This window comes from Mastigoproctus giganteus, chromosome 8 (genome assembly GCF_048544385.1).
Source record: "Mastigoproctus giganteus isolate SK-2022 chromosome 8, ASM4854438v1, whole genome shotgun sequence".
Classification (NCBI taxonomy): Eukaryota; Metazoa; Arthropoda; class Arachnida; order Uropygi; family Thelyphonidae; genus Mastigoproctus; species Mastigoproctus giganteus.
The window spans coordinates 214,100,523-214,115,765 of record NC_143582.1 but is presented as its reverse complement, the minus strand read 5'-3'; the positions used below and the strand labels follow the sequence as shown (position 1 = coordinate 214,115,765).

At 35.0% G+C, this 15,243-nt stretch overlaps 2 protein-coding genes across 2 annotated transcripts in view; one reads left to right on the top strand and one right to left on the bottom strand.

The window, feature by feature from the left end:
* LOC150082259 (uncharacterized) overlaps window positions 1-272 on the bottom strand; it is a 28,574-nt gene extending 28,302 nt beyond the window's left edge. The window contains exon 1 of the mRNA XM_090379391.1: window positions 143-272. The gene's annotated coding sequence lies outside the window, so the exon portion shown is untranslated. The remainder of the gene's footprint in view (window positions 1-142) is intronic.
* The window catches only part of Rab3GAP1 (RAB3 GTPase activating protein subunit 1), a 342,380-nt gene that overhangs the window by 288,154 nt on the left and 38,983 nt on the right, over window positions 1-15,243 (top strand). The window contains exon 16 of the mRNA XM_090380465.1: window positions 13,310-13,364. Coding sequence (XP_090236591.1) covers window positions 13,310-13,364 — 55 coding nt within the window. The remainder of the gene's footprint in view (window positions 1-13,309; window positions 13,365-15,243) is intronic.

Sequence of the window (15,243 nt, the reverse complement as noted above, 5' to 3'; positions counted from 1 at the left end):
TGATTACGAGTTAATATACATGTTCACATTACAAATGTGTTTAAAAATATATATTTAAGAACAAATTCGGAACATACTTCAAAGTTTATACTATGGTGAGTACCTGTGAATTATACAGGGATTTTATGCAAGCAACGCTTACCTAGAAATATGGAGATCGTTCCTATGCATGCAGTTCTTCGAATACAAAAATTGTAGAAAGCGACAGAACTCAGGACATATGGTCAATTCGTGTCAACCTTCTAACTTGAACCACGTGGTTTTGAAGCCAGGTGCATAGAGTTAATGACAAGTAAAACTTTAGTGTACAACTACCCGCAGGACTAGGTTGTCCTGGCAAGAAAAATCTCTCTCTCATAAGCAAAAGTACTGGCCCAATTACATGTTATTACAAATACCAGTTCTGTTTGGAGGTCGCTTACGTTTTTTGTATTAGAACAGCATTTCATGATATTGGCTTACTTTGTTAATTCTTTCGGTATACTGTAAGTCAAGTTTCGTGGTTTAATTTTGAGGGTTTGTTTCATGATAGTGGTGGAGCAAAAATAATCCTCGTATCTGGATTCAGTGAAAAAATTGCCAGATTTTATATACAGTATACAGTTTATACAAACATGGACCGGCTCAGTGCCAGTCGTGACATTAGCGCAAGGGCAGCCAGCAGTCTGGTTTCTCTGTGAGCAAGCTAAAAGCACTGCATTTCGAAAAACTCTGTTTCAAAGTTAAAAAAAAAAAAAAAAAATCCTTAAATCACTGAGCCATGCATAAAAGTTAAAGGCGCAAGTAATTTTTTTAGAAGTAACTGAATAATAAAGAGTTCACAGAAAAATGTTTGGCGAATAAATTCAAACCATTACAGAAGTAATTCGTGCTTTTTATTTATTATTACTCTTTATTTATTTATTATAAATGTTTCGCAAAGAATATTTTGTTCAAGAGTGTATATATTAACCATACACATCATCATTATTCTACTCTTTCGTTTAGCACGGGTTGAGTCCCAATTTGAATATCGACCTCCATTGTTGTCTGTCTGTTGAATCCCTCATCATTTGTCGATAGTTCTGAAATCCTGTGTTCTCCTTTACACATTGGAGCCATTCTCTTTTGGGTCTTCCTAGTGGTCTCTTATCCCCAATTCTTCCTGTCAATATTAAGAGTTAATTTGGTAGCCTTTGTTGTTTCGTCTGATTCACATGTCCAAACCACTGAAGTTGTTTTTTGTAGATTAGTTATTTTATGCTGCGTTCAAAGTTTAGATCTTTTCTTACTTGTTCATTAGTTTTGTGTGTTCTCCAATTTGTTTTTATAATTTTCCTTAGGCATTTCATTTCAAATGCCATTATCTTTTGCCTTTCTTTCTTATTTATTCTCCATGTCTCTGATCCGTAAGTTGCTGTGGGTATGATGACCGTTTCGTATAGTTTAATTTTTAGATTGTTTGAGATTTTGTTGCTCTTCCATATGTTTTTGAGTCTGTTCATATTTGTACATCCGATGTTCAGGTTGTGATTAAGTGGGTCATTGTTACTTAGTTTTCCAGTTATTAAAGAGCCCAGGTATACGAATTTTTGTGTTTGTTCTATTTGTTGATTTTGGTTGTTTGTGTTTATGTCTTCTGTGGTTCTTCCGATTTGCATTACTTTGGTTTTATTTATATTGATATTTATTCCATAATTGTTGCTTATTTTATTGATGTTTGTTAATATTTCTTGGAGTTGTTCTTTGATTTCTGTTAATATTACAACATCAGTGTTGAATCCAGGGGGATGACCGGGGTTGAATTTCACCTCCGGTGGAATAGAAATCCATCCCCCGGGGAAAAATAATAATTTTTATTTTAATATTCGTTCAAAGACCTCGGACGTTGAAATTTTCGCTACATTTTTTGTTTAATTTAATTGAAATTTTCTTCTTACTGCGCTCTTTAGGAGCCACATTATCAGCTTACACGTTGTCGTAATTATTCGATATTCAATAAATTTATATGAAATAAACATAACACAAAAATTCATATCAACTAAATGTGGTACTCGTTAGGTGGAACACTGTGAAAATAAATCACTAAAATTCAAAAGACACAAAATTTTCAAAATAATTAAATGGGCAATATTTCAAAATATTAAATGAGCACAAATATAATAATATTTGTGCAGCCCATTTTGGGCTGCACAAATTATAACTAAAAGCCACTATTTCAAGTGTCGGCATTTTCCTTTTATGGTTTTCAGGTTCCCTTTATTTTCACACAAACAACTTCGTGATAGTTTCACACAAACGGTCTACTTGCGACTAATTCCTTTTTGTATATCGCAAACAAGACAACGACTGGATCGCAGGCCGTGAATTGGTTCACCTGAATTGGTTCCTCAGTGACGGATGCTATTGTAATTAGAGAGTGTCCTGCGGCTTTCACTCGAATTCTTTATTTGTATATTGCAAACAAGACAACGACTGGATCGCAGGCAGTGAATAGGTTCCTCAGTTATGGATGCTATTGTAATTAGAGTGTCCCGTGCAGTAGCGGAATAAGGAAAAGTCGGCCCCTAGGCAAGATTCTCATTTCGGGCCCCACCTAGGGTTGCCACATTCCAGAAATTGTAATGGAGGACACAGTTCAATGGGTTAAAAAAGGTCTTCTATTACTAAATATAAAAATACAGGTCTTGTATTATGTTGAAAACTAAAGAGTCCTCTGCGTATAAAAATTTATACTATAAAAAATATATAATAAAACTGTTTTACTGGCCCTAGGCATTTGCCTAGTCTGCCTAGGCCAAAGTCTGCCCCTGGTCCCCCAACTTTCAGGAGAAGGGCTAAACGATGTCTAGGTAGAGCCCAGGTTCCCAAGGGGGTCACAAAGTGTTTTCTGAGGGGTAGCCATGGTTATTTTTAGTTGCAATTACAGTATTTTATAGGAAATTTCACCACGAAGGTTTTCAATACTTATTTATTTCAATATGGGATATGGCTACAATATCCTACTAGTGGTTGTAACACTGATTTTTGATAAATGAAAGGAATTGACTTAAGGTCCACCACAGCAGATACTTAAAAAATATTAAAACCCTGCCATGTTCATACATGTTAAATATTTTATATTATTTTAATTATTTGCTATGACGGGCATTTAATATTTTTTCAAATTCCCGCCGCGGTGGACTTATTTTTATTTTTAGGGAGTATTCACTCCCTAAAAATAAAATATACAAATGCAGTGTTATCATTAGAATAAAATTCTATTTTACAAATAGTAAACTGAAAAAAATATTCACTATGATGCAAAATTCAATATCAAAATTCATTTTTAATCTGTGTCTTGATGTGTGAATAACCGACTGTTGAATACGGACCATCGAATAAAGGTGAGTTGCACTCTTAAACAGTTAAAGATCACCCTGTGTGTTTTGCTGATGCCGCCATGTTTGCAATGATTTAATTCAATAATGTCCACGATGGACCATCTAATGCAAACTGGCACTAACTTAGTTCACCAATAGTCAACCATCTTTAGTTGATGCCATGATAGAAACCAGCCACTCACTGTTGAGCGCGGGTTAGCTACTGCTTGCACTTTCTAAAATCTAAAGAGCATCAGTAGTTCGTCATCAGTTCACGCTGTCCATGCTAAATCCGTAACCATGGAGAAAAAACGTAAATATTCAGAAGACTATCTGAAATTTGGCTTTACCAACTTGATCAGCAATGGCATAGAGAAACCACAATGCGTTTTGGGCAATGTTTTTCTCAGTGCTATATCTATGAAACCTTCAAAACTGAAATGTCACTTAGAGATAAAGCATTCAGGACATACTAAAAAGGATTTGGAGTTCTTTCGATGCCATGAAACTGGTTTCTGACGTCAGAGACTTGATCCTACAGAAAGTTTTCAGCAACAGAGCAGAGAGCAGTGCAAGCATCATATGAAGTCACATTGGAAATTGCCAAACAAAAAAAACCTTACACGATTTGAGAAACGATCATCAAACCCTGCATATTGAAAATGGTAAAGTTAATTCTTGGGGAAGCCAGCGAGATAAAGATGCACAAATATCTCTGTCCAATAGCATTATTCAGAGGCGTATTTCGGATATGTCCATAGACACGAAAGAGTAGGTTTTGAATGAAATCAAAGTTTCTCCATTGTTTTCTTTTCAAGTTGATGAATCAACGATGTAAGTTCATGTTCTCAGTTGCTTGTCTTCGTGAAAAACATTCATTCAGATGGCATCAAAGAACAGTTCCTGTTTTGTAGTGCACTTGAAACTACTACAAAAGGTGAAGATATTATGGAGAAAATAAATACCTTTTTGAACATGGAGGACTACAGTGGAAAAACATCTGTGGGGTTTCTACAGATGGAGCACCAACTATGCTAGAGTCAAAGTCGGACTTTATGACAAAAGCGAAAGAACTTGCTCCCCAAGCAAAGGACATTCACTGCATGATTCACCGATATGCTCTTGTCAGTAAGCCTCTTCAAGTTCCTCTGCAAGAGGTACTTTATTCTCTGATCAAAATTGCGAATTACATCAAATCTGGAGCCCTCAACACGTGTCTGTTTAAAGAACTCTGTAAAGACATGAATTCTGATCACAAGGTTCTTCTTTTCTACACTGCTGTATGCTGGTTGTCGAAAGATGTTGAAAGATGAAATCAAGTTATTCCTGGAAGTGCAAGGAAAACATGACCTTGTGGCTTACTTTAATGATGAAGCTTGGAAGAAAAGAGTTGCTTACTTAGCAGACATTTTAGACCAGCTAAATAAGCCGAAGCTGAAACTGCAGGGGGCGCCTCCGTAGCCAGGTGGGCAGGAGCAGCAGTGCATAGCACACGCTTCTTGATTACACCGGGGCTCGAGCCCGTGACCACCAAATACGGAGGATGCGGAAAGGTCAGGGAATGACCACCGCATATCCCGGAGCAATATGGCCTTAGTTGCTAATGCTCCTAAAAACAAAATAACAAACAAACAAAACTTCAGGGAAAGGAAACACACATTATCCAATTTCAAGACAATATTTAGGCATTTGTAACCAACTGCAAAACTGGTGTCGGAAAGTAAATCTTGGAAACATTGCCATGTTTGAAAAACTCTGCAGTGTGGTAGAGGAACCTGAAGGTGAACTTGATGAGAATCTGAAAGAGGAGATTACTGGGCAGCTTGAATCCCTTGATAAGGAATTTCAGCCATACTTCCCTGAGCTTACAGAAGAAGCTGCTGCACTGGTACGAAACCCATTCTCCGCTTCCCTGAATGTAGCCAGCATTCCCAATGCTTGCCTTTCGAGTTTTACTTCCATTTGCCTCTATATGTCTCTGCGAGTGGATTTTCAACGCTTCTTCGTATCAAAACAAAGGCAAGAAACAGACTGAATGTTGAGGATGACACGAGGTTGGCTTTAACAAACACCCAGCCATGAATTTTGAAGCTGGTTGCCCAGATGCAAGTACAACCGTCGCATTAAATATTAGGTTAGAATTATATTCTGAAAAAATCTATTTTTGATGTGTTTTCTTTAGCCTATTAAAAATGCCTTTTTATGCAAACGTGGCAGGCGTCGCAGGTTACTTAGCTATTATAAAAGTGGGGTCGTGACTTGAAAAAGGTTGCGAAACACTGGAGTAGAGAGAGAGAGGAGTCTACTGGGGCCACTATTTCAAACATCTGCAGTTTTGGTTTCAGATTTCCTTTATTTGTTTTTTTTTCACAGCAAGAGTCTACTTGTGGCTAATTCTTCCTTTGTATACTGCAAAACAAGACAGTTTGGTCACAGCCTATAAGCCATATATTTTATAATCTTTTTATTATATATGTATCTGTAGTGTATTGCAAGATTGCATGAAGATAAGCTTAGAAGGCCCGATTGAGTTATCGGAAAAATTAATAAATTAAGTGATTGATACACAAGCAAAGAAGAATAAGATTATTATAATACTTGCATGTTTGATTATAATTTGTATGATTTTTTGTGAATTTTAATCACTGATTTTCATATTATTAAACTGTGATTATTGTCCGTAATGGGATTTTTGTGAACTGACTATTAGTACTTAGATGTTAAATAATAAATTTTCCTTTTTTTTCTATTTTGTTTTCTCATATTCTCTTATTATTCATAAATATACAGATTTTCATAACATATACATATGTAGGTCGGAAAACTGCTAGAGTGGGGGGATACACAGACTAAAAGGTTAACAGTGACTGCAGGCAGAGGCAAAAGTGATTCTTGCACTGCTTCTATTAGAATAGTCAGAAGACTGGAAAACAAGGTAATGGAGATTTCCAGGACTGCATGGGAGTCATAGTGGAACAAATAAATACACGGACTGTGTTAGGGTGGCTAGGAGAAGGAACAGGTGCATGTATACTTGCATGTACACCAATGCTAAGAGTATAGTTAATAAATTTGATGAGCTTGAAGTGCTAGTCAAGACATCAAAGGAGGTGGGAAGGAGCAGCAGTGCATAGCACATGCTTCTTGATTAGACCAGGGTTTGAGCCCGTAACCACCAAATACGGAGGATGCGGAAAGTTCAGGGAATGACCACTGCATATTTCCAGAGCAATATGGCCTTAGTTGCTAATGCTCCTAAAAACCAAATAACAACAATAACAACATCAAAGGCAGATATTGTTGGGATAACAGAAACATGGTGTCACAGAGATATAGGCAGTGCAGAGTTGGAATTTGGGGAGTACAATGTGTATAGGAAGGATAGACAGGATAGGAAGGGAGGAGGGGTTATGCTGTTAGTTAAGAAACATAAAATCTAAGGAAGTGCATCCAATTGATGCTGGTGGACAATGCAGTGTTGAGTCTGTTTGGTGTGAAATAAGCACTGGGAAAGGAAAAATGAGAGTAGGTGTGTGTGTGTGTTATAGGCCTAATGAATCTGATGAGCAATTGTGCAGAGAAATAGAGTGGGCCAGTAAATCAGTATGTATAATAATGTCAGATTTTAACTTTCCAGATATTGACTGGAACTTGTGGGTTGGTCACTCGCACACTAGCAAGAATTTTGTGGATTTATTGGATGACTGTTTTCTACAGCAACCAGAGGGAGTAATACTCTTGATCTGATTACAAGTAGCGATTCTTCTTGCATTAAGAATCTGCAGATAAAGGAACCACTGGGCGACAGTGATCACAATGTATTGATGTGGGAATTATATAAAGATGTAAATCTCTGTTTTAAGGTTGGATTTTACAATTGCTTTTGTAGTTTTGTAGTAATTATTTGAAAATACGAGTACTGTATTTCTTGATCTTGTTGGTATTTTTTGTATTTGTTTCATTAAATATACTCTGTTTACAGAGTCAAATGCCTTCTTGAAATCAATGAAGCACAGATAAAGAGGTTTTTTCTGGTTCCAATATTTTTCTGCAGTAATGTTTAGCATGAATATTTGGTCTATTTTTGATCTGTCTTTTCTAAATCCTGTTTGTTCTTCCCCTACTGTTTCTTGTATATTTTAATTATCCTATTTTTTTTTGTAAGATCCTTATGAATATTTTATATATATGGTGTAAAAGGGTGATGGGTCTATAATTCTGACAATTTTCTTTATCTCCTTTTTTTGTGTATAGGTACTGTTATTCCAGTTTTTCAGTCTTCTGGTATATCCCCCATGAATAGAATTAGATGAAAGAATTGTGTGAGATGTTTTAACATTGCTTCCCCTCCAAATTTCCATAGTTCTGCTTGGATACCATCATTTATAAGGTGCCTTGTCATTCTCCATTTGACTAATTGCCTTCTGAACTTCTTTTTGTGTTATGGGTGGTGCTTTATATCTCCTATTATCTAAGGCAAGAACACTTTTTTCTTTACCCTTTAAACAGGGTTTGTTAATATTCTTTCCATATTTTTTTAATTTCTTGCATGTTTCCTGTATTGTTTTTGTTTTTCATAGTCAGTGTTTTCGGGGTACTGTATATGTTTTAGAGTAGCGGTTCCCAAACTACTCAGATTTATGGACCCCCTTCAAAAATCAAAACATGTTTGTGGACCCCTCCGCACACAATTTATACACAAAATTAATATAACAAAACATAAATTTAAGTTATACACAAACATATGCAGATATATATTGGGGTATGATTTTATTTGTATGGGATGTGTTTCAGGCATTATGGCCCATCTGCCTAGCAATTGGGGTGCTGGCAGTTGTCGGTTAGCCTATTGTTATGTGTTTAAATTTAAAATGAAATAAATTTAAAAGAATGTTATACTAAGGTTAATTACATTCATTGGCCATCTTTCCGCTACTTCCTCAGGGGCTTTGAGCAGACAGATAGCCAATATTAAATGAATGTCTCATGCATACCCATTTCTGTTGTTCCAATAACAGTTTTACTCATACATTATCATATTTAGTTTTTATTTTTAAGTATTCTGATTATAAGTATCTGGGAAATTTAGGTTAAAGCCTGGTATTAACAGGAAACTGGATTAGGACCCAAAAAATGAGTATGCATCAGTACAAAAAAACAATAGGCATTTACCTGTGATCGTTGTGAACTGTGGTCGGTATGAAAAGGCCTTAGGGCAGCTTATCTACCGATTTTATAGATAGTTGAGATGTGTCCTCTGGTCTATTTAGCGGTGATCTTAAAATTTTTTTTTTATATAATTTATTGAACTACTTTTATTTATTTAGGTCTAAGGGTTCACTGTTTGCTGGTATTAAGAATTAAATTTGTAATAGTTCTTTAAGATTAGTGGTAAATGTCTATAGGGTCATTTTAATAAAACACGAAATACTAATATTAAATAAGTAATGCTATCCTCTGGACAAAAAACGCATCCCATACAAATAAAAATCACCCACAATAATTTAAATAAAATCATGCTTCAATACTATCAGTGTGCATATAATGTATAATTTATTGCAATAGCATTAACGCCACATTACAAATGAAAGTTTAAATAGTTTATCCAATGCAGAGGAAAAACTTAAAACTAGTGGTCATGTATATATGTATAAATGTGTAGTAAGAAACATTAATACAGGGTCTGCAAAGATGGATATGAGAAGTACACATAGTGCCTGAACTAAAAAGGTGTAAAGGATAACAGAAAAAAGAAATGAAGTAGTAATGAAAAAGGTGAAAGAATGTTAAAATCCTAGTATGATTATGAATTTAAATAATTAATGACAAAATTAACAAGCTAAAAGGAAGAAATGGGACTGTGGAAAAAGAAAATAAATTACAAAGGGGTTTACAAAATAAATTATAAAGGGGGTATAACTGTAATCAGATATGGGTGGGCAATTTTAGAAATAAGGTCAAATATAGAGATGGCAAATATGCAAAATTTGAAGACAGTTATAAAGAAAAATTGATACATGGCCAGGCATTTCATCAGGGGACTACTGTTGGCCATGTATCAGAAACTTTGTTTCCAAAGTTGCCCATAGTACAAGAAAAGGGGAAAAATACAAAAGTAAAGCCCTATCTTAATACTATCGGACAAGATAGCCCCAATGCAGTGTAAATTAAAGTTAAAAATATAATATAAAATAATAAAAACAGTGTTTACAGTGTGGTATGGGGGAAAAACACTGTAACAAGACAATTTATTGTACAAATGTAATTTGCAGGGGAAAAAAAAATAAAAATAAAAAATATATATATATAATGTGAACAAGCAAATAGTATAGGATGAGGTAAAAAATTCTTGAGGATGGGAACGGGGAGAAAGAGTGGTTAAATGAAGACGAAAATAGCGATAGGATGAAGGATAGTAGGAGTGTTCATATCACTCTCGTATTATATATATATATATATATATATATATATATATATATATATATATATATATATATATATGCATATGTTTGTGTGTGTGTATATATATATATATATATATATGTGTGTGTGTGTGAACACTGGATTTTCTGAAAAGAAAATTCAGTTTTATGTGTGAAACAACTCAACTTTATTCTTATTTTTATACAGATATATAATATAATAATAACTTTATTTATCATCAATTTGCTATACATAGAATGAATAATTTGAAATACATATACAATTATAGATACTAATCGTATTGAAAATAAGTAATGTTCTACAACGAAATTCATTGTGATTCTATTAGTATATTTTTTAAGAAAATAAATACATATTACTCGATACCTTCTGAATGTTTTATGGACTCCCTGGAACTGGTCTGTAGACCCCAGTTTGGGAAACGTGGTTTTAGAGAGTTCCTTTATAACCTGGTAAGTTGTTTTAGAGTTGTTCATTTTTTTCTGGTATTCAAATCCTGGCATTAATACAAAAATACTGGTTTTACGGTACTAATTTAAAAAATAGTTATCCATGATTTATTCACATAAAGGTTATAAAATCAACAACAGTAAATCATTAATACTGCTGAATTTGCAAATGAGGGATTGTTATACACAGTACAAATGCAACAGAAACCTGAAAATGTCACGAAACTGTAAGACATAAAATCTTACAAATATATTTCTCTTAGGAAGTATAGCGGTGTGGAAGTAAAGCACTTAAGGAATAACAAAAACATCATTACGGAAACATTTCCATTAGTGGCAATAGGCGTGGTAGTGCAATTAAGGAATATGTGAACATATTCCTTAATTGGCAGGTATGGCAGCTGCGGAAGAGTTAAAATTAAAAGTTTCTGAACAATAGTTTAATCTCTCTATTACACTTCTTACTTGAAGATGCAACATTTAGTGCATTTTGGGAAAGGGTGTCGATATGGAGCAGTTCAAAGGTATTGTGAACAGGTGATCTTGAGGCAAAAGATGAAAGCGTTTCGTTGTATGGGAAAAACATTCTGTTTTTCCCACCAAAGGAAGAGTGAGTTTAAAGAATAATACCGTGATTGGATCAGGTTTAAATTAGATAGAGGGAGATATGTAAATGTGTGCAAATCCTTCTGGGGTTTGCACGCATTTATGTATTACCCTTCTGGGGTTTGCACATAAGCTTGCCTATAAAAAAGTAGTACAAGGGATGATTGTAACTTGCAATCAATTCAATAAATAAATAAATGAGAAGGAAATAAATAAGGTGCTCGCACCAAAAGGGTGGTTTTTGGTTGTTGTTCGGAGGGATAGCAGACTTCCAGTGGTAGTTCTGGGTTCAGTTTGGGTCCAGTTCTGGAAGTGTCGAGCTATATAGTGAAGGGTTCCGCCGGGCATGTTCCTGTTCTAGAAGTTAATCCGGAAGTTGCATAACAAGCCAGTCAGATAGTGTCCTGGCTTCTACTACTGCTGTGGTAATTTCCTTCAGTATTAACAGAGAACTGTTCTCGCAACCCTGAAATAAGACAGTACTGGAAGAGCTATACAGCAGAGATGCAGAGTTCAACTAAGAAGAGAGAGAGCGACATCACCGCACTCCATGGAAGGAACCCGCACAAAGGAATCCCACTGTGAAAGAGAAGGAAGGTAATTCCTCTGAACTGTGTTGTTTTAGAAATGGTAATTAGATAAAGTGAGAGATTATTTTAGAGTAAGGTTGAAGTTGAAGAAACACAAGAAATAAGGAAATGTTTGGTATTGAGTTGGTTTATTGGTTGAAGTTGTAAAGAAAATTTATATTGCTAAATTAAGAGAGATCACATGGAATTGCTGGCATTAAGTTAGTGACTTATGGATTGCTGTTGTGAAGAGAATTGATATTGGTGATTAAGAGAAATATGAGGAAGTGATTAAGATTGAATTAGTTTAGTCTTTGAAGCTGTAGAGAGAGAGTTGAGATTATTAATTTAGAGAAATTTTATGGAAATGTTAGCATGTATTAACAGATTAAATGAGAAAAATTAATAGATTAGATGTAAATGAACACCGGTTATGTATTATAAGTAGATTTGTATGATAAACGACTTTTGTTTTATATTTGTGTCATTTCTCTTGAGAAACTGACAGCTCACATGTAATATATATACTCGTGTGTGGGGGGGGGGGATATCCCTCAGCTCCTGGAAATTCTCATTTTTTAATGCAGTCAGGTAGCTTGTGGGGCTTAGTGTTTGAGGGGAGCTGCTGTATGAAAATACTAAGGTACAGGGAAATAAAAATTAATAAATAAATAAATAACCTCCTCCCCACAACTTAGATTTGGTTTCCTCACCAAGCTTAACCATCAGTCCCTTTCTTTTGTTAATGTAGATATAGTGCCATGAAAAAGTCAAAAAGGAAATATTTTTTATTTTTGATAAAAAGAAAATAAGATTTTTTGAAGATGAGGGAATAAGGGGGGGGGGTTAAACTGGAACTCCTCTACAACTATCTTAGTATAAAGCACCAGCCAGCACAGAATCCAAAAGGACGTTTTCTGCCGCTAATTAAATATATACCAAAATTAGATCCAGTTTAAATGATAACACTATTGAGTTTTTTAAGAGCTCACTTTATTCCGACAGGTAGTGTGGATGCTTATTTTTTTGTTTTTAGAATAACTTTATGTTTAATAATTTTTGCTAGAATATTTATTATTGTAATAAAAGTTTTATTTAAAATGTGAATTCAAGTAATTACTCGTTTTTTTCTTACTTTATTGCACCTAATTGTCATCAAAATTTATTGCAAAAAATGTTTTTTTTTGGAATATCAGTATCCCAGTTTCATAAATTAAAAATACCAAAATACCAATATTAAGATTTTGACCGGTATTGTGAGCCCTAAGTATGATGGGGCAGACAACCCATCAATACATCAAATTCAAATATAGCTTGGTATAATGGTTAGTTTAATAACTTGGTTTAATTATTAATAATGACACACCACATGCATCCCCCCCCAGAGACTTATTAACTCCTAATATCCTTGAAATTTGATAAGATATTAGGAGCCAACTGTCATACACTTTTAAAACTGGAGCATAAATGTTCCTCTTATAAAGGTGACTGCATTTTTGTGCTAGTTATGGAGGAATCAAATGACCAGTTGTAAATTTGGAAATATTTCTGCAATAGACAAGTGAAACCTCCTGAGAAAAGTATGGAATTAAGCAAAAATTTTGCCTCATTTAGAGATAATTGATAAGAGAAGGTAGATGGTAGTGCATAACCCTGCTCCCAATGTGATGGATATACAGAAAAACATTGTCTGATGTTTACTAGACACTATGCTAGTACTGGAAGATTGAAGAAGAAATTCACCAAATAATATTCATTTATGTATGTTATTCTTTTGTAATAATTTTATACTATGACATTTTATTTATTTAATCTCTTCCCAGTTATTAATACCACAGAGAGAGAATATATTATCATGAGTTAAATTCTATTTTCTTTTCTTTTTTTCATTTCATTACAGTATAGAACCTGGGCGTCCAAACCTGACCAATTCTCTGTTACATCAAAAACTACAAGTACGTATCTGATATTATTTGTAACTCTGATTTCATTTTTAATAAGAAGGAAAAAAAGCAGAGATGTAGAGGCAAGAGAAAGATATGTAAATGGCAAAATCTGAAAGAAATAATAAAAATTCTAAATTTTGTGTAATTATTGAATGTTTTGTATACTAATCAATCATTAAGAAAAGTTAAATTTCCTCTGAAAACAGGCAGAATTAAAAACTGTACAAAATATTAAATGTGACACTTGAGCTTATCTCTATATTCTAGCTTTCTTGGAACAGTTTCCAAAGAATGTAAATTCTTTTCATGCTTTACTAATGGGGTTTACATATTTTCACATTATTTTAATAGTTCTTAATGTGAAGTAATTACTTATTTATTTTTTTTTTCTATACCTGTTATGAGCCATTGAAAACTTTATTTTTATAAAGTAATAAGAAAATGTATTCTTCAGTGGTTGAAGCTGCCATACTTTAGTGCTGGGAACAATCCAGAGGCTAGACAACGCATCAGCAATCTTCAAAGAGGAATGCGCTGGTCCCACAGGAGCTAGTTATTGTCAGTGACTGTCAGGGAAACAGGAAATGTGTTGTGCAAGAAGGATAGGACCAGGGCATGTCTGCCAGGGGCAAAAGTAGATTACATTGCAGAGCAGATATCATCTTTTAAGTGCACAAAAGGTGATGTTGTACATGTTGGCACTAATGATATTAAGAGCAAGATATCTGAGGACTTACTTAACAAGTACTGGGCAATGTTGGCAAAAAGCTGCAAGTTAGGATGGAATTTGAAAGTGTCTGCAATTCTGCCCAGACACAATAGGGGGAGTATATGTTGCGAACCTTGTAAACCAATTCAGCTCTGGTGAATTGATTGTGAGAATGTACAAGGCTTATAGGGTAGAATTTTTATCAGTGTGGTGGTCTGTGCTGTTCACAAAAGAGACAGTTTTTACAAGGATGGGGTGCAAAAATATTTGCTGATGCTATTGAGGCAATGATAGGTGGGTCAGAAAACTGCTAGCTTGGGAGGATACACAGACTAATAGTTTAACTAGAGCTGCAGGCAGAGGTGAAAGTGATTCTTGCATTGCTATTATTGGTACATGCAGAAGCCTGGAAAGGAAGGTGTCTGAGATTTCAGGCCCTGCTGTGGGTCATCATGGAGCAAATGAATATGTGGGCTGTGTTAGGGTAACCAAGAGTAAAAACACGTGCATGTATATTTGCATGTACACTAATATTAGGAGAATTGTAAATAAATTTGATGAATTTGAAGTACTGATTAAGTCATCGAATGCAGAGATTGTAGGAATAGCGGAGATGTGGTGCCACTCAGATATAAGTGATACTGAATTTGAATATGGGGAGTACAATGTAAACAAGAAGGACAGACAGGAATAGGAATGTGTTATGGGCCTAATGTGACTGTGATGTATACCAAACAGCTATACGGGGAAATAGAGTGGGCCAGCAAAATCTCATCAGCATATCTCGTAATGGGGGATTTTAACTTTCCAGATGTTGACTGGAATTTGTGGGTTGGTCACTCACACACTCACACTAGCATGACTTTTGTGGCTTTCTTGGTGCCTCCGTAGCCAGGTGGGCAGGAGCGGCAGTGTATAGCACACGCTTCTTGATTAGACCGGGGTTCGAGCCCATGACCACCAAATACGGAGGATGCGGAAAGGTCAGGGAATGACCACCGCATATCCCCGGAGCAATATGGCTTTAGTTTGCTAATGCTCCTAAAAACCAAATAACAACAACTTTGTGGATTTCTTGGATGACTGTTACAACAGCATGTTAGAGAGGCAACAAGAGGAAGCAATACTCTTGATCCGGTTATCAGCAGTGATTCTTCATGCATTAAGAATCTGGCACCT